Genomic DNA, 20,821 nt, shown 5'->3' on the forward strand with positions numbered 1-20,821 from the left:
AAAGAAAATACAGGTTATGGCAGTTCATCATCGGGCGAGTGTTTCGTGAAGTTGTCCGTAAGTTACCAGCGACTTTTCTAATGTCCGATGACCCTTTCTTATCAAGTGATCCCGGCAACTTATTCAACAATAAAAATGGCAGAATGAGACAAACTTTTTGAGGGAACCAGATATGGCGTATGGGGCAGAAATTATTAAAAGTTGCAAGCGAGTGGGCAAAAATTTCGGTTAAAAAAAATCAAATGTTGTCATAGATTTGTACATTATTCAGAAAGTAATATTGCATTTCACCTTTCTCTCTTTCCTTTTCTGTTTTTTTTTTTTGGTCTTGGTCGTGAAAAATTGGATGGGGGAAGCACCCCCAAGCCCTTCGCCCCACCTGTACGCTACATGGCCTGATGCATATCGTTTACAACAGGAAAGGCCTATAACAGTCGTTGTGACTTGCGAACAGCTTTATGAAACACCGGTTCGTAATGCTCAAATTGTGCAGTGGAAAACCGAAAATGTAAGGTAAATTTTGTAGTGTGTTGAGATCAAAACATTTAATTATACCTAAACAGGTAATGATTTAAAATGATTGGTTACCTACCCAGCACCTGTAGCATCTCCCCCTGAGATGTGATGACCTTCTTCCATCTGAGGACCACCTAAAGCAAACCTCTCAAGAAAGGAATCAGCCCTCCTCGTGGGCTCCTCGCCTCCACCTCGGGTCACCCAACCTTTAATTACCTTCACAAAGAGAAAAAAGGGAACTTTGTTACCATGGAAACTACAAACGCGGAGATTCTAATAGATTGATGAGGAAGATATATTACGTCCAGCTGTTCATGATATACCCATATGGATTACAGTTTATATTGTATTTGAGTGATAGACATTCATGACTCACAGTTGCAATTTAAGCGTCATTTATATAGATCATAATGTAATTTATAACAAAAACTAATGACGTAACAGTAATATCTTGTGAAAGTGGTGAATGTATTGAATATGAAGGTTTTCGTTTGTTTTATTTTCGTTAGGGTCGTTTCTGTTTCTTTGTAGGAGTTGGGGACCGGATATGACTTTTTTTTACAGTTTGCCACCTTTTTTTTACAAATAGAAGATCATGAATAGTCGTGTTAGTTTTTCTGTTTTTTTCCTTGTGAAAATATCAAATGTAAAATTTGAGTGAATGAGATTGATATGAAATAAATATTTCTCATGTTTTTTATGCAGTAATCAATAAGTGAAGGTTTTTCTTCGAATCATCAAAGCTCTTATAAATGATTGACATATGTTTAAATTTTCATAATTGATCCCAAAGGCTAACTTATCGGAATTACATGAAAGTAGTTGATGTCATATTAATTTTTGTTCGAATAATATAATTTTTTACGAATAAATAATGAAAACAAAATACTATTTATACCAATCCAATCGAAATGCACAATGCCCCTTGCTACGTTAATCAATAAAAATGAATTAGTTTTGTTGAATAAATGCATTCAGTATACTTGATTTTTTGTATTACACTGAAACCACACTCTACCTCAGACGCACACGTCCCTGAAACACCTATAGGGGAAGGCGGGGTAAGTTGAGCATAGGGGCAAGTTGAGCCACCAGCCCCAGGCCAATAATGAATGAGTCGGACATTGTGGTGGTGTCATGTATTGATGACCCATAGCATAACCCCTAACCCCACCACATTGTTTCCAACTTTGAAACAATAAGTAGTTTTTTAGAGGGAAAAATATGAAAATCAGCCAAAAAAGTAAAAAAGAGTGTGAAATAGATAAGTGTTTATAAACACACTCGTCTTTAAATATAATAAAGACATGATAACAACATTATTAGTCCAGGTATGGATCTTCATTCTTGTCATAGTCTTTTATATAATGGATGCATAATAAATGTGTGGATACAAAATTATCGCACTAAGTTCAGACTGGGGTAAGTTGAGCCAAACAGCATGGGGCAAGTTGAGCCATGGTAATTCCTATGGTAATGTATCTTAAAAAACAAACAAACCATAAAAATCGATTGAAATGTAGGCTGAAAGGAGCAAATTTACATGACTGCTCTTTTCCTTTTACAGGATGTTAGTATTTATAGAGAATTAGCAAGTGAAAAGTCTTTAAACAAAAAATTGACATGCTGGTTCTCCCCCATACATTTTGTACATAGTTTTTGTGGCTCAACTTACCCCAGAAGGTGGCTCAAACTTACCCCATATATGGGGCAAGTTGAGCCATTTGACATCGTTTTTTTCAAAGGTCACGATGACTTTCAGTTTGGGGATATAAAGTTATATATAGGTGGAAAATATTTCAGCAGAATTAAATTTCAAGGCAAGGTACTTATTTCGACAAGATTATTAATCATATCAATTCTAACATGCAAAAAGCAAAAACTGTCACAACTTACCCCGCCTTCCCCTACCTATATAATTGATGATTTTATTCCAATTTTTCAGAATCGAAGTCAGCGTGCTTGGTTTTCTGAGAAAATGGCAACTAATTTTCTCATCTGGGTTCTTTCATTATTTCCCCCAGGATCGCTCTCAAAACATGATAAATAAGAACATTGTCTGTGCTTTGCTTTAAAATCATACAGAAATCACATTGACAAGAAATTTACGAATTGTAATTGTCTTGACTTGTCAAAATTGTGGCTCCATCAATCGAACTGTCTAAAATAATTTCGGTAAGGACCATTATCATATCCCACGACCTAATGACAATCTCATTGGATATTCACAGCTCAAGTCCTGTAATACAGATAGTTCCTTACTGTGAAAGCGACGCCATTGTGAGTTCCCCTGAGTGGTGTATACATCCAATGATGTGCAGGGAAAGAGTCAGTGCAAGTTGTGTATTCTAATTTGCCCATTAATGTTAATTAGGAATATTACTCATTATGCACACACCTGTTAGAGGTAGACGAAAGAATGACAATACTAACATTTCTCTGATGTTTTTAGAAACTACAGTTGCATTTTTCATTAATTCTTATTCACACGAATAGAGGTATGAAAGGTATTATGTTTACCTCTATGATTTACGTTATGGACACGATGTCACACAATAAAGGTATTGTTCTGCACTCAGAATGCTCTCAACAATATTAATTTTGTGTTGAAAATATTGGGATAACCTTTAATGCAAATTAATATGTTCCCGACATTTTTCAATTCCGCGGCGCAATTCATATAGAACCTATTTTTGTCAGACAGATATTTAGATATTTATTGATAGAAGTTGTTACAATACTGAATTTTGTGAGTATTCATTTTCGTGTTGTTTGTTCATGTTAATTCTACAGATAGTGTAATACAACGAGATAACAATTTTTTTTCATTTCTATTTCATGATCCATATAACCTAGCTCGATTAACCCCCTGCAGCTATAGCACTATCCACGAGCTGCCATGGCTACTGAACTATTATTCTGATTAAAACGCAATGGCAAATTGAGTCTAAACTCGATAGCAGATAAAGGGTGTGGAGGGGGTAACTGCTACCCCTTCTCCTGCTTTTCCATCTTATTCTCCTCATAGCATCTGCAATTACACATCATGTCCAATGCTAAACAGGCCTATGTTTTTTTTAATTATGCATGAACACATCGTCAATAATGAAGTGTCTGTTTTTTTTTTCAAGTAATCATTAATTCTTCTCTCATTTTTGCATTTCCGTGACGTTTACACATCATTCATTATGCCGTGGTTTTACATTCGCCATTATAGAAATGGGGAATACTTACGTATAGATTGTATTTAAAATGTTTCTTTTCTTTTAATTCCCTATCCAGTAAAGTAACCCCGGCCTGACCATGCCATTGTGGAGTATAACGCGAATCGTGTTCTCTCGAACCGCTAATGCAAGATTAAGGTCTAATCGTATACTATTCCTGTAATGGTTGTAATAGCGGTTTATGCAAATATTCTATACAATCCTTATCCCCCGAGGGTAAGACGGTCTCCTTCGACGCCATAGCTACGGTAGCTCTCATTATTCAAAAAGCGTTATAGCTAGAGTATCGTGCAATATTTTACACCAACCTTCTCGTATACCCGAGAGAATCCTTGCAGCTAACAATCACCAGCTTGTGATACACTGATTCTTTTTTTGTAAGATGCCGCAAAACCCGCCGCATTCATCAATGATTAATATATACCTCCTATTGTATAATGTACTTATATTATTGTTTTTAACATTTTCGACATTTAAACTTCCCTTTAAATAGATACACATTCTTTGATACTCCCACTTTCTATGCAGTATCGTCCCAAATGCAATAATCTTCATAAAGAAATGGCAGTATGATATTTCCATTGTTGAATATCTAGGCCCGAATATTTGAAATTAGTGTAAAAGTATGAAATAGTAAGGCATTAATGCACTAGGATGGCTCCTATATTGTACGTGTTTATTTCTTTTCAAGTAGCTTGACAATGAAACATGCCGAAAGAACTTGGTTTGTTGCCCACTCCCCACCCCAAAAAAAAATAAAAATAAATAAATAAATAAAATGAAATAAAAATAAATGAATACATAAACAAATCTGTTATTGCATGGTTTATCTTTTATAATTGGCCAAATTTTAATCGGGATTTAAAAGTAATTTTTACCTTCAAAATTACCAAAGTTCAACTTGTCATTATATAACGACAGTCGTTATGAGTCAAAACATGATAATGGTCGGAAGTGGATATCACCTCCCATGTGGACTGAATCCACATATATGGATGTGGTTTGACATGTTTAAAGGCGCCTTCACGCCGTCGTCCGTCATGCATTTAGTATGTGTACCACCCCCCAAGTGGACTCAGGCCGGTATGACCACTGAACTAAAAATAGTGAGAAATAGTTATTGCTCACGAAAAATGGAGGGTTAACATAAAAATTAATGCCACTCATGTGACGTAAAGAGACGACGTGAAACAGACTTTTGCGGGTGGGGTGCTGATCTCGAAGCATGCGTCAGTCCACTTTCGGCGTAAGGCGTGATACTCAGTAGCGTGAAGACGGCTTCAGAGCCGGCGTCTGAGCCGGCGTCTGAGCCGGCGTCAAACACGACGCATGTGTATCAAGGGCCTTACCTGTCACTAAACAATTATATTCAATCTCATTCGCTTGAAATAAATTTTCTATTATAATAACGGTTTACTTAATATAATTTTCTTTAAAAAAATCATGTTTTCAGTATTGAATAATACAAAATTGATGTGTTGTTAATATTGAAAGATATTAATATGTTCAGATAAGATCATTAATCATTGAAATGATATGAATTAGTTCCCCCAAGTCAACAATAAAAAGATTTATCGAAACTAATAACAATATGATATGATGCTTATAATGTCAATTGCTATTTAGGAAAACAGATTGTGATGATACATAACTGGATTGGCATTTAATATTGCATTTGTTATACTGACAAAAAAAAAACCCGCTAAATTTATCATCATTTCATTCCATATCAGATGTTCAGACAAGCTTTGATTTTATCGATCATATAACATGATTATGAAACATCCCATTTTATTGATGCATATTTTATGGGTCAGATTTTAATCCTAAATTCAATTAAATTCAAGGATATTTTGTCTCGACATCATTTGGATGGATAGCCGCTGTCATTGTATATTGATAGATGAAATATCCTGAGGTAACAACGGCTTGCGTTATTATAAATCAGTATTGATGTCTTTACGCAAGCATGTTTGCTCGCCACTTTTTATTTTCTTCTTGCCCCCCTCTATCTCTCTCCCTCTCTCTTCTCTCCCCTTTCTCCGTTTTCTTTTCTAATTTCTTCACTGTGAAGCCATAAACCATGAATCTCTTCAATTTACTTCCAAGGATCGATTGCCAATAATATTTATGTATCTTCTTATCGTAGTGGTAATTTCCCCCAAATAATCATCTATAGTAATAGGCATAAGGTTATTTTGTTGCATCTATAAAATCGAATTTTTGTGAAGAGTAAGTTCAACTTAGCGCGAAAAACCACTTCCATGTTTATTTTAGGTGATCAAGCTCTTAGATAGTGGGGTTCTTTTCGTAGTCCCGACCAGAAAAAAAAATAAAAATGGAATAAAAATAGAATTGGTTATCTTCGCTTAGTTTTCTGATTGTACTATCTTAAGATGCTCGCTGTGTGTGCATTTTGATGTTTTTATAACACGTGGCGTCATGCTAATATTTTATCACCACCATTGTCACTATATACCACCACCATCATTATCTTCTTCCTTGGTACCAGGGGCGGCGGAACTGAGGGGTGGGGGGCAAGGGGGCACTTCCCCAAAAAAAATCCCAAAAAGAAAAATTCCTTTTTTTCAAAACAGAAGATGTTATTTTTTAAAATCAAATGTGCCTTTTTTCAAAATGAAATACCCTTTTTGAATTTTTGAAATAAAAAATAATACTTTAGAAAATGAAAAGTGGGAAAACTACAAAAAATGGCTAGCGCTTCGAGCTCGCATCAGTTGTTGTTTAGTATAAGGTATTCGTCCTGTTCATGGTTGCAAACATGCCTAGAATATCTAGTTTTCAGGTTGGAATATCACACAAAATATCCGTTTGCACCAAAATTCAATTTTGTGGCATATAAGTGCCTTTTTATGGCTTTTCCCCAAAACGAAAATACGTTCCATCGCACATGTTCGGTACCAACATCACAGTCGCCTTCGAAGATTCCCCACCCCCCCCCTCTCTTTCTCACGCATGCACACACACATAAAACACATACACTTTTTTTGTTCTTTCTCTATATATCTCCCCTTCCCTCTCCCTCTCTGTGTATACCCCTCTACATTTACTCCTCTTTACACTCTCAATCTATCTCGATAAAAGTCGCTTTTACTTCTTTCTAGGTGCAGTTATCATTATATCTCTCCCTTGCTTTTGCCCCTTCCTTCTCTATCCCCCTCTCTCACCCCCCCCCCCCCTTCTGTTTCCCATATCTACTTTCCTAAAACGTAATGTCCCTCTTTACATGCTTAAAGGAAGTTCTCACTAGAAATCGATTGAAATCCTTGACCTTTGCATTAAGAGTTTAAAGTGTCTTCAGTTCATATGGGTGTTATCCACAAACTAACCTAACCAATGCTAGCTTACAAACAACAAAATGGCGCTTCCGAAAGCGTAACGCCTTTGTCTATACGATTTTAAATCTAATTGTAATTATTTTTTTTCCAAATTTTTCAATCTCTATTTTTAATCAGAAATTTAGGAACTGCACACATTGATCAAACGTTTAAGAGGGAAAGTTTTCTATTGTCAAATTTAGTTCATAGAATGAAGCCAAGCAGTACTGCAGGAGTCTGAAGCCTATAGCATTGTAATATTTACAGACAAAATTCATGCAGCACGATATGAATGAAAATTAAAAGGAGGAAATTAACGCATTAAACGATAAGAATGAAATGAATTTAAAAATACTCATTCCGCTTTTTAGTTGAATAAACTTTATTTCAGGACTTTGCACGAAAGACCCCCCCCCCCCTCTTAATGAAGAAAAAGATTTAGCATGAATTATAGCGGTCAATATTGGACACGAGATCTTGCCCGTGCCGTATCTGGATCTCTCTTCCATGTTTCACCATATCCCCCCTAGCTATTATTTTGTATCTTATTTTAACATCTCACCATCTCTCACTTTTGTTACCTCCTTTTACCTATATCCAATTCCTTTTCCCCTCTTTCCCCCCTTCTCTATCTCAAAATAATATTTTGTTTCCCCATCTATCTCTCTCATTCCCTCTCTCTGTCTTCAGGTGTTCAAGTATCGATGGTGGAACTTTGATTAAATCCAAGTCGCTCATGGCCATGTCATCACTTTTATCGCCCTTTTAATTCTAGATCGCGAGTTATAAACATGAGAACCATGGATTGCGTTGCTAACTCAAAATTGTGCATCTCCTTATATTATTTAGGATATTAACACTTGCAATAAAATATGTTCTGGGGAAAAAAGTGATTCAAGAAAAGGCAATTGAATAATGATAGTGATTAGATTATTGTTTTCGCTTAGTACTTATTCGCAATTGAATTTATCAAATTTGGTTACAAGTTTGAAAACCATTCTGTTCTTTTGATGGATATACAATGAATATCAGGCAAGCATCATAATTATGTTTAAACCCTTTTTACAATGAAAGTATATTAATATACATGTTTATATTATCTAGTATATAAGATTTCGATTGTTGACATGTCGATATTTGAATTAATTGTTAGCTTCATTATGACGCTTATTTTGTATAAAAGGTGTCTTATACAGCAAATTTAGTCATTTAAATGGCTAAGCATTTAATATGCATATACATGTGACCCCAAAATCACAATTATAAATCTACATATAATACTTTAAGCATGTAGACAACACATGTGATTCTAAAAAAAAGTGATTTAATTAATTTTCGAGGATCTGTGTTTAAAAATAGAGATTATTTGGACTTCGGTTTACATTGTGTAGATAATAAAAAAATGAAAAGAAACATACTCGAAACATTAATAAACCTAAGAATAAAAAAAGCAATGGTGAATACACAGTCATGTGTAATATTCCCCTGGAAAGGAATATTGCATGGGTGGAAATGGTGAAAAATTACTTGAGTAGGATTACGTACTTGGTTCAATTGTAAATAAGAAGACGAATTTGATAAGCATATCATGCGTGATGTGTGCATACCAAAGTATAATATAAGATAAAGTATAAGTATTTCATAAGCATAAGTTTTATAGACATATACATGAAGAGAAGTACAAGAAAAAGTAAAAGTATAATTATGTCTTATCTATATCAGAAACTGTGTTTCATCTGGCTAGAAAGGTCAAACAAAATAAACATATAAATCAATTATTGCAGGACGAGACATTTATGTAGATGAAATTACCTCTTAAGACATAATTCAAATTCTACCACATTTCTTTAAAATAATGGTTTTGATTATATGATCTATATATTATGAAAATACGTACTAACATTGGTGGTATCAAAATCCGATGATTTGTATTGTATTATTTGATGTGATGTTATTTCATTGATCAATATGAAAACAAATACAACATAATAAACTACATCTTAATATAACATTGGGTGGATCACCATGCTCGGCCGAGTCATATAGCACAACTGTTCTTCCGATGGTTCCAGCTATTATGTTATTTACGTGTAGAAATATTGTCTTTTTTTATCACAGCAGCAAGATATATTGCAGACCTATGTGTTATAATACTCCACCCTTTTGATTTTTGATATATTTCTGATTTTTTTTATTGTAATTGTATTTTTTAACAGATTGTGGAACATAAATTGAATCTTAAAATAAACTAGATGAATATCATTAACATTCCTTGTTGTTACTTTTTATCATTAACAATTAAAGACTTGCAATTTATGTAAACTATAATTTGTCGATTTCTCACGTCAATTCAATTAATGAGTTTACGTTCTGTCCACTATAACGGATTATCACATTTTCACTTATAGGAAGTATTAATTGTACTTTGTATAAAGACAATCCGATGCATTTCATGAAAGGTTTCACCAACAGGTTTATTGCTTTGTTTTGTGTGTAATCTTCATTAGTTTAAGTACAATATAATTATCAGTGATAAAAATGGTGTAAAGTTGGGAGCCTTTAGTTAACGGGCAATGCCTTTTAAGGTTTCCTCCAATAAACCTCAATACTTGTTTTACTTATGATTTGTATATTTGCATTTAAGTTACTGAAATATATATATTTTTCATAATGATGTCGTAATGAAAGAATTATTGCATTTTTTTGTTCTGTCGTTGTGGACATAAATGAAATCAAAGAGTTAGAATGAAATGTAAACATTACCTGTAATGTTCCAACAATCCTTCCCATAGCGCTTGTTCTTCTACTCCTCTCATCATCTTCTCCATCAGCCGTACCTTCTTGATGACCACCATCCATATCAGAATAATCACTCTCTCCTCCTCCTCTATCATGCTCATTAGGAACCAATTCTTGCTGACTTGAGAAATTTTGAACATTCCCATCGTCAGCCTGGTCTTTATCATCATCGTTTCCTTTCTCCATGATTTTTCTTGCTTAGTTCCAATCTAGATGAATATTATTGGTGATATACCCCCGGTAGCATCTTCCCGCCAAAATAATACAAAATTATGGCGACTATATTTTATCAAGTACTTGTCTTGCAGATGTTACGTTTTCAGGGTTATGCAAGGTTACATCAGTCTTTATCGACGTGCAGTCCTTTAACTTTTAGACATTAGATTTTCGATCGGTGTGATTTTTAGCTATAGAAGAAGCATGATCATAATTATGTCTTCAAGCTTGAGAACCAGATTGACAGCTATTGACTATTACGTACTGTGTCTCTGAAATGTTAGAAAATTTCTCCACATTTCGAATCACTGATGGACAAGGATTGTCCAGCAAACACCCTTGAACATTTTTTTTGAAATAGTTTAATTGCCAAATTCAATTGAAAAAGTACGTTGAAAAGGAAGCACGGAATTAATTTGTAAAGAGACGGACATCCATTTATAGTTCTTTTTTTTTAAAGATGTCCTTTAAACTTGATCCACATTAATAATAACATCGAGAAGAATGCATTAAAGAGCAATGACGATGTTGCCCTATTCTGATTTCTAACAGCAAGGTATCAGTAAGTGTCCATTGCAACTCTAAGATAGTTCTCATCAACTGTCACCAAAAGAAAATAGCCGATTTGTCTTCATTCTCATTTTAACGGATTAGAACATCGATACAAGGCGATGATGGAGAGCGTTGCTAGGCAGGTGAATTAAAACAGGTTGCACGTAGACCTACATCACTCCATGGCATGCATCCACCTGCAACCAAGAATGCATCCAGATAAATACAGATAGAATACAATTCACCTGCTTCTAAACTGCAGAGGAAGAGATGGTGAATTATTTCACAACATCCACCGTGAAATCACTTTCCTGTCTGGTGCTTTCCTCAGATATCCTTACAACAGAAGATGAGAAAGAATCCTTTATGTAATACCGTCTGAGATGATTGAATTACAAGTGTAAGATTTAAACGAAGGTCGAGAATCTAACAGGCTACTCAGATGATTGCAAGAAATTGATCAATTATTCATTTGCTCTTCAATAATATATCATCTTGTGCAGAAGCAAGTCTGTCTGTTGTGAACTTCTTGGTTGAAAAATGTAAAACCAAGACCCAGATTTAACTTCGAAGCAGCATAAAACACTTTCAATCTCGAAATGTCTATAAAAATGATCACTTCGATTAAGAATTTAGAGCATGTAATTTCTTTTTTGTTATGTCTTTAGCATCCGATACCGTTTAATGGTTAGATGATTAGATTCAAAAGACGTTATCATTTATAGATGGCTGATGAAAAATTTATTACACGGAGAAACTATGTGTGCCAAGATAATTCCTCCAGAAGTCACTTGGCAAAAATGTGAATCCTCTCAAGGGTACATTTGACAAGATGCGAAACGTTATCAAATCTAAGCATTTAAAACACCTGTTAAACTTCCCACCAAGATCCAAGATTGAAACAGAAATCCTCCTGAGTCCGATTACAAAATGGCCGCTGCAAGACTCTCAAAGATCCCGTGTCTCCAACCAATTTTCATATCCCACTTGTGTGTTTCATCAGATCATCTCAGATACTTTGCCTTCATCATCCTACCGATTCTATACCGAAAAACAAGTCTGCATCTTTGTGTTGGAGCAAGCGAACCGTTGCCGTTATATTGCCCAAACAATGACTCTGACTGAAGGGACGGCAATGAGCACTGGTAAGAAATAACGCGATTCCTTTCGCTAAAAAGAAAATAGGGGGATTAGATGGTTGTGATGGGGATGGTGATGATAATGATGATGGTGAAAATATGCCCTAACACGCAGTCTACTCTTAGCAGTAACCTCAGCTCCCCAGTCGTTTCACACACAGGCGTCAGCTGCAACTTTCCCCACGCTTTGATTGCAATCAGTGTTAGATGTGAATGCAGTGATCTTATCCACCTGTTGTAGTTAAATGAGCGTAAGATAATCATATCTTACTGTATATTATTGCTGATTCTCCTTGACCTGACTGCCTCCATTAATCTATTGAATATATTTTTGCAAGTAAATCACATGAAAATGTGACATCTTTGGTTTAAAATTAAGGAATAAATTGATTATGTTGTCGATGAATCCGCATAACATATAAGAATGATTCAAAATCTTTATCCATATTATTTCAACGATTAGGGGGTTAGACAAAGCTGAATATTTTTTTCGTTTTTATTTTTCTGTGCTTTTTTTATTTCTTAAATTTTATATAGTTTTTTATACAACCTATGCTAAAATTGTCAAGCATTTTTACATTAAATCACATCACATTAAAACAGTATTCTCTGTTATGATAATTTCACTTCATTTGATTATTCAGACTGAAATAAAATATTGCAGAAGCATTATACATTTATCAAAATTTCTCTCAGATGAATGGTATATCGAAATACGTGAGTAATAATTTTGAAACAGGAAAAAAGGTTTCAAGATTACTTTTAAACCACTAGACAAGAGAAGAAATTGACGTATTCAAGAATGAATTGATGAATAAAAGTATATTATGTTTGGTTTATATATTCTAAGTGATTCCATTGTAAATCATACACGTTCTCCATCTGCTCAACTGAAATTGTTAAAAGCCTGGCTGGGAGACTGGATTCGGAGATTGGCTCGCATCATCTCGCTACTTGGTTTAGGCGGGTATACATACACGCTTCAACGATTTGAGATATTTGCGCGTTGCTATGGACAACGGGAGCAAATCTAATTTGAATAGCAAGGAGGATTGCTGATTATGATCATCCCAGGGCGAACTCGTGACGTATGACTCAGTCGATCAGCGATGATGAGATGGGAGGAGAGATGAAAACGGGTCCTATGGAGGAGCAATGGTGGAGGAAGGATCGAAGAGATGCAAGCTAGACATCTAACACTGATGAATTTAGAAGGATTCATTTAAACAGAATTGTTGATATAATGTTGTTGAGTGGAAGATAAGTTTGAAGAAATTTGAAAGAAATTATCCAAAGAAAGAACGACCACAGTACACTCTTGATTTTATTTAAAGGTTAGGTTAATATAATGTTCAACTCTCAAAATTGTAAAAATAATTAATAGATGGAAATTACTCCAGGACACATAATTCATTAACCAACCGATGTTTTTTTTTAGCTTGACCTATCGTTTTTAAGAATGTACATAGAAATAGAAACCCCAGTTTTAGCAGGACCTGAAAGTGTAGTCTTTCTCATCCTTTACATTCCTTTACCAATCAATAGATTTCTACCAAACTTGGTGGCTTTTCCAACATAATTATTTACACCCGGCGTATTTCAGATATGTACCTTTCGAAAGTATAATTCTGATTAGAAACCGTTTCTTGCTCCCACATTTATAACTTAGCTTAAAGATGAGAAAGATAACTTCTTACAGCTTGCGAAACCGGTTTGGAGCATTGGAACCTTTTAAATAGATATTTAATATTGCACCAATCATTGATCTAAAATGCAAAACAAAGTCTTCTTACATTACATCATTTTTAGTAGGCATTCTACCTTGCATAACTTTATATACTATAAGAAACAATCTCAATCGTCATGATATGTCATGTGCACGTATTTATTTTTGACATTTCATTCTTAATTGTATGTGAATTTTTAACATGGGTTTGTATGGACATGAAGAAGCTAAAATCGGGGATGAAACTCCACATGAGCCTTATATTGGACTATTGGTATACCAGTATACCACGATTCACATTAATTGTAATTATGGAATGTTGTTACGGTTATCAGTTTGCACAACATGTTATGGTAAATTTAATTGATTTCATAAATCTATAGAGCTTCATATAACATATTATAGAAGGCCTATTTGTATAATGACAGTTATAACACCAGTTACTTTAATATTGTGATTGTAAACGCCAAAGATACATGTTCAAAACCAATTCCATATTTCCCTTCACTCTAAAAATTCGATTGTTAAATCAACATTTGAAAGGTTGGAGGAGGGACAATCTTTTCCAAATGTTACATCCAACCTTGTATAAAGCTGAATCCAACATTTTAAGTGTTGGGTAAAACCATTTAAAGCGGTAAATGCAACATGTAGAAAATGTTGTCACTCCTCCAACCTTTCAAATGTTAAGTTAACATTTCTCTTTTTAGAGTGTTCAGAGCTAACCATCGTTCGTCATAGACGGTTTCCTTAACGTGACTGAAAGTATTCTGTATTATTAACGAGAATGAAAGAAAATTACAGCTGTGGTGAGAGAAATAGAATAGTAGCTGACATGGTTCTCTTCCTTTGTGTGTCCTACATACTAAAATGTCGTTAAAACAGTTGCCTTTATTATTCTAATAAAAATCAGCTTCATGCCCAAAAGCCAGGCGTAAGCCGTATGAAACAGCACTGCGAAATGCTTGATGGCAATACTCATTCCCTTCGTTCCCTATATTCGTAAACTAGAATGGGTGTCTTAAAGGTAAAGTCTATTTTCATATCATGGAGCAAGAATTACTAAGGTTTCGACAATTATATAACTTTCAATCAAAACTAGCTTGTTTTCTTTATGATAGGTGCTATTATTCCATACATTGTGCTTTATTTTGTTTGTGACGATTTGATTTTTCCAAAGGTGAGTAAGTTTCTGACAAGATACATTTATACACGCTATGAGAAAACGTTAATTTACATAAAGTGATTTGCCTTTCATTTCTGGACATATCAACGCAATCTCGGAGTTATCTTTGATTCACTATGTCTCCTCAAATCTCAAATATGTGTATATCAGAATTTAGTCTGTCACAGAGAAAATATTACATGCTTGATTTCCTCTTGTCTTGATTTTTGCAATGCACATCTGTTCAATCTATCTAAAGGTCAAGTCCACCCCAGGAAAATAACTTGAATAAATAGAGAAAATCAAACTAGCATATTTCTGAAAATTTCATCAAAATCGAATGTAAAATAAGAAAATTGCGACATTTTAAAGTTTCACTTATTTTTCACAAAACGGTGACATGCACAACTAGGTGACTCAGTCGATGATGTCCATCACTCTCTATTTCTTTTTTTTAATTGTTTGAATTATACAATATTTCATTTTTTAAAGATTTGACATTGAGGACCAACTTGACTGAACCATTTAGTATTAAGCAATGCTAATTCCGCATGTTCAGGGAGGAATTAATCGTTGTATCACTTGACAATAAGGAGAAAATATTTCATATTTCCTATAATAAGATACAAAAGAAGTGGTGAATGGATGACGTCATAATCTTCTCACTTGCATACCATCCAGAATGTGCATATTACTATTTTGTGAAATTAAACAAAACTTTAAAATGTCATAACTTTCTCATTTTACATCCGACTTTGGTGAAATTTTCTGTGTTATGCTTGTTGGATTTTTCTCTTTTTATTCATATCAACTTTTTGTTGGGGGTGGACTTGTCCTTAAACTGTTATTTCAGATTCAGAAACTTCAAAATGCTGCATCTCGTAATGTTACTCTGTCAAATAAATACATAATTATTACTCCTCCCTACACTCGCTCCCAATCAAGGATATTAAGATTTTGTTGCTCGCCTTTCATTGCATTCATGGATCAGCGACCCAATACAATCCCCCTTTTATCAATTATAATTGCATATCCATATATGTTTATACGCTCAACATCTTGTTTTTTGTGGTATCAAAAACTTGAGGGGGGGGGGTCCTTTGCTCATGCGTGTCCCATATTATGGAACAGACTTCCGGAAGACATCAAAAATTGTTACTATTATGAGTCTTTATAAAAGTGTTCTTAAAACTTTTCTTTTTTACTTCTTATTTTTTATGCACCTTGAGTACTCCACAGACTGAATTTGGTAATAATAATAATAATAATAATAATAATGATAATAATAATAATAATAATTGTGATATCTTATTGAGCGCACATCTATAGTCCATAGACGCTCATGGCGCTATCCCAGCAACCGTTCTTGTACATATACAAACAACAAATATAAACAAATTTTAGAAAAGAGATCTTAACAAATAAAACGTAGTACATGATTAAAAAAAAAGTTTTGCATCACCCACCTATTTCCTAGTTAGATCATGGTAGGGATGGTGCCTCCCACTTGCTGCTCCGTTCACCGATAATTTAAGGGGCAAGCCCGGACAGCTCAGAATCCACAGGAGCTCTATACGGGCACCAGTCCCCATAGGAAGCCAGTCAGACCAATGAGTGATGACAAAACAAGATTTAGATTGTACTTAACATGTAGGCCTATACGTGTATTATTAGTAGTAGTATACTAGTATAACGTTTCTTGCCAGAAACCTTTTCTCATACTTACCTTTGGAAATATCAAATCGTCACAAACGAAATACGGTACAATGTATGGAATTATATCACTTATCATGTAGAAAAAATAGCTAGTATTTGAATTTGAATTCTTTATTGGATTTTTTTTTTAGTTTTGAAACAAGATTTTATTTTCTGCCTTCATTAGAATAAATCAAGAAAAATACTTGGTTCGGCTTTGGGAACTTAAAGCATTATAAAAGAAATACTTTGATGATGGAATAGGATAATCCGTTTGGCTTTACTTTATTAACTGAATTAACTAATCGAAAACTTTATTTTAAAGACCGGAGTAATCTTAGTGGTTTCAAACTATCCTACTATAATTTTTTTAAGCACCTAGTTGTTCGTTAGTAGCTTCATTAAAGATTTTTGGGGTAAGATTACTTGTTATCTAAAAGGTTGTAGAGGTGAACTGAGAAAAAAATCCATCCATATGTTATTGTTCGAATTGAAACCTGAAAGGAGAAACACTCCGAAAATTATATTTGCCCAATTGATATAGGCCCGGCAATCACTATGCAGATCGGCATAGATTGTTGGAACACCATACTCCCATCTTTAACGTCTTTTGGTCTGACGCAACCGTGGTTTTGAACTCCCGACCTCCCGGTTGTGAGACGAACACTCTACCAACACACCTGTCAACAAATCGGACGAAAACTTTGAATTTAATGAAAGAGAATCAAATCAGCAAGATAATGTGAAATAGAAACTACTTCCACTACCGTTGCATAGCAACTGTTTAGATGCGATCAAAATGTAATATCGCTGATTGGACTTTTAAGCTACAAATTAAGACCATTAATTAATCTTGGCGATTAATTTTATATTTACATGAAAACTGTAAGATCTTCAGCTTGGTGGACAAGTTGATTATCGTCTTATATTCGACGCTGAGATTGTAAGGCAATTGGTGTCAATTTGCAGTAATTGCACAAAGATACCTGATGATCCAGGGCAGTTTCTTCTATCTACACTGTAAAAAATATTGGGTAAATTTTTAACCAGAACGAGGGTAATTATAAGTCCAACCAATTGGGGCAGTATTTTACCCCATGCTGGGAAGCATATTGTCCAGTAAGGCCCCCAAAATAAGCGGCAATTACTTTAGAATGGGCAAAATTTTCATAAATAAAAATGCCTCAAAGAAATGCCCAATGTTGGTTGGACACGTAATTACCCTCATTGAGCATTTTCATCCAATAGTATAGTGTAGTATTGGTTTGGTGTTAATGAAGATTTTGAAAACCTCTCCCAGAAATCCAAATCAATTGACATATTCATTCAAAATGTATTGTTCCATATTAAAACAACAAAATTAATCATTACAAAAGGCAAAGCCAAGATTATGTGCGATCATGCTATACACAATAATCTTCGTTTCCATAGTTACGAGCCTCTTTGCCTAGATATACCATGGCATTGTTCTAACTTCTCCAGAATTCAGACGGTCGATCGTCAACCTAATGCTTCTAAATACCTCCATGGATTGACCGAGTTGTTTAATGCTCTTCTTTTGCCCTACATCAGTGAACCTGTCATTTCCATCGCCTCATCGCACTAGCCCAACCGTATAGACTAGTTCCCTCTGCATGTTCAATGTCTTGATCAATTTTCTTTTTTCGTCGGTCTGTTCATGATTTCTGTGTCTCAAATCCCTATCTGATTCTTAAGATTCTGTGTGAATACCAAATCTAAAAAAAAAACATTTTTCAAGTTGCAGGGAATCCGTTGAGATTTTCAAATAAATAAATGAAAATTATTCGAAATGGTATTGGCTATTATAGGCTACACGATTATTCATTATTTGATTGATTGAATCCATTTATTTCATTTCGATAAAAGACATTTACAAAGTATAACATACACGATTATCACATAATATGCCAATATACAAATACATGAAAATATGAAATGAAATAAGAGAACTTAAAGAAAGGCCTTTAAGGCTTTGTGTGTAAAAGTTCCCTCAAATAGCTGTACTACATTTTACATTGCGTTACAGGCATATAAGAATCTTCAATTTGTTATGCCCCCACCCCCTTTAACAAACATCAGAATAGTCTTACAATGGTATTATGAACACCCCACGCACACCATAACACACAAAACACACTCACCCCACACGACACATCCATCAGCTATCAGAGGAATTAGATGCCAAGGTAAAGTTAAGTATATATTAATGTAAATTGATAAATGGTAAACATTGTAAAACTCAAATGTGAAGAGATAAAAGATGTTTTTTTAGTACCCTTTTAAACTGTAATAACGTTTTACAATCAATAACATTACTTGGGAGGGAATTCCATATAATAGGTAAACTATGACGAACAGACTTCTGAGACAGTGTATTCTGAACTTTCCACAAATGTATCAAATTTGAACTACGAGTATTATAATTATGTATTTGATTATTGAGAGAGAAATATGAAGATATAGAATTCGGAAGAAGACCATGAGAGTACATAAAACCAATCAATGCAGTATGATATTCATAGAGATGATATATATTCATTGTTTTCAACTTGTAAAATAGGGGGGCTGAATGAGAAAGAAAGTGACTGCCTGTGCAGATGCGTACACATTTCTTTTGAACTTTATGCAGAGAATCTAATTTAGCACGGCTGCTGTTACCCCAAAGTACAATACAATATGAAAGATATGGTAATATTAAAGAATTATACAAAGTAAATAATACAGATAGAGGGAGATAAAATCTTAACCTATACATAATACCTAAGCATTTGGAAACTTTAGACAAAATATTATTATCTTATTTGCATATACGTTATATTATATTAAAAAATCTTCAGCCAATTTCTTTTTTAGAATTAGTCCTATCTCAAAATGAAAAAAAAATCGCATATGATTATTTTCATCTGGGATCTTACATCTCTAACGTAATCATTGGTCGTTTTGCCCTCCAATTATGATGAAGTGACTTTGGCAGTAAGGCGCCCTCTTCAACAATATGCGTCATAATCGGTAAGTACATGTACCTAAAGATCTGTGGCATCATCCACCAACGAATCTTTCTCCGGATATCAGAGACTTGAGCTTCTAATTAACCTACTGATCTATATCTCATTGGATCTTTAATTATTGAAATATACACTTTGCATGTTTTGATGACTGCTCTGTTAAGTACTAAATTTGTTGACTGATAGCATTAGAAAAAACAATACAACCAATTCTAACCGTTTTCATCTTCAGTTTATTTCATAAATTTTTAGGCCTACATCATTTGTAAAAAAAAAAAATCCCGTAGGGAAATAGATTGGCCCCTTGGTTCAAATTTATTCAAGGCTAAGAACTACCTTATCACATTCCGAAGTAGTTTGAACCGGATTTCGAGATGCAAAATAATGATGGCATTAAAACAGAGGTGTGCCCCCTCTTTGTCAATTTCTTTTGGGGTACGAAATGTCCTTACATTGCGGTTGATTTTTTTGCGTGTAAATTTTTTTCCTTAAAAAAATTCCCCCCCCCCTTTGGAAAATCCTGGATCCGCCCCTTGTCTGAACAGGTATCACCTCAAATTTTTCTAGGCATACCAGTGACAGTGATACCACCAATCTCTCTCTAATTGGGCAGTTGTGGCGTTGTGGCGTGTGCCTGTAATCCAAGCTGTGGGGAAGTTACAAATTGATGCAGAGGTTCGAGCCCTGGGGCCCGTTTCTCAACACCGTCATAAGTCTAACTTCTTGACTAAATCGGAGATAGTGAGCTACTTGTCCGCTAACCGTTTCACGAAGACGTAAATAATCATACCTGGGGCCCGTTGCAGAAAGAGTTGCAATCAATCGCAACTCTAAAAATCATGCGCAAGTCCCGAATGCGCGTTGTTGATTGGTCGAAAATCAAATTGCACCTGATTTTTAGAGTTGCGATTGATTGCAACTCTTTCTGCAACGGGCTCCAGGAGCCCGTTGCAGTTGGATACACGTCTGACAAAACTCAAATAGTACACTGCCCACTATACATCTGGACATTGATAGGGTCATTTTGAAAGTATCACATTATTGTATGCAACAGCAAATGAAAGTTGATTATTTCATAAACTATAATCTATAAGCCCTTGTTATCTTTATTTTGACCGAACTGATTGGCATATCACATTGAAAAAATTATCAAACTCTGCACATTCTACCAGAATACTTCACTCCATTGAGGCCAGTTGCACCGTAAAAAAACGCAAAAGAGCTATCGATACATTCGTAAGCCCTAAAATGATCTAAAGGGTTCAATATATCATTGTTTTGTTTGGTTTTGATGTTCACTTTCTGCATCTTCTTCCCCGCTTTTTTCTCACTTATTGCTCCTGGGGCCCGTTGCAGAAAGAGTTGCAATCAATCGCAACTCAAAAAATCTTGTGCAACTTGATTTTCAACCAATCAACAGCGCGT

At 34.6% G+C, this 20,821-nt stretch overlaps 1 protein-coding gene across 1 annotated transcript; it reads right to left on the reverse strand.

The window, feature by feature from the left end:
• Positions 1-332: 332 nt before the first annotated feature.
• On the reverse strand, positions 333-11,871 carry LOC121408471. The gene is made up of 2 exons (XM_041599954.1): positions 9,842-11,871; positions 333-732 (listed from the first exon to the last, which is right to left on the reverse strand). Exons 1-2 carry the CDS (start codon positions 10,061-10,063, stop codon positions 589-591), a joined length of 366 nt encoding a protein of 121 aa, XP_041455888.1. The 5' UTR covers positions 10,064-11,871; the 3' UTR covers positions 333-588.
• Between the last annotated feature and the right edge of the window lie 8,950 nt (positions 11,872-20,821).

Source organism: Lytechinus variegatus, chromosome 1, assembly GCF_018143015.1.
Source record: "Lytechinus variegatus isolate NC3 chromosome 1, Lvar_3.0, whole genome shotgun sequence".
Classification (NCBI taxonomy): Eukaryota; Metazoa; Echinodermata; class Echinoidea; order Temnopleuroida; family Toxopneustidae; genus Lytechinus; species Lytechinus variegatus.

Coding starts and splice junctions, on each gene's coding strand:
- LOC121408471 (XM_041599954.1), bottom strand. CDS start 10,063: ATGGAGAAAGGAAACGATGATGATAAAGACCAGGCTGACGATGGGAAT. Junction 733..9,841: donor GGATTGTTGGAACATTACAG/GTAATGTTTACA, acceptor CTCTTTGTGAAG/GTAATTAAAGGTTGGGTGAC.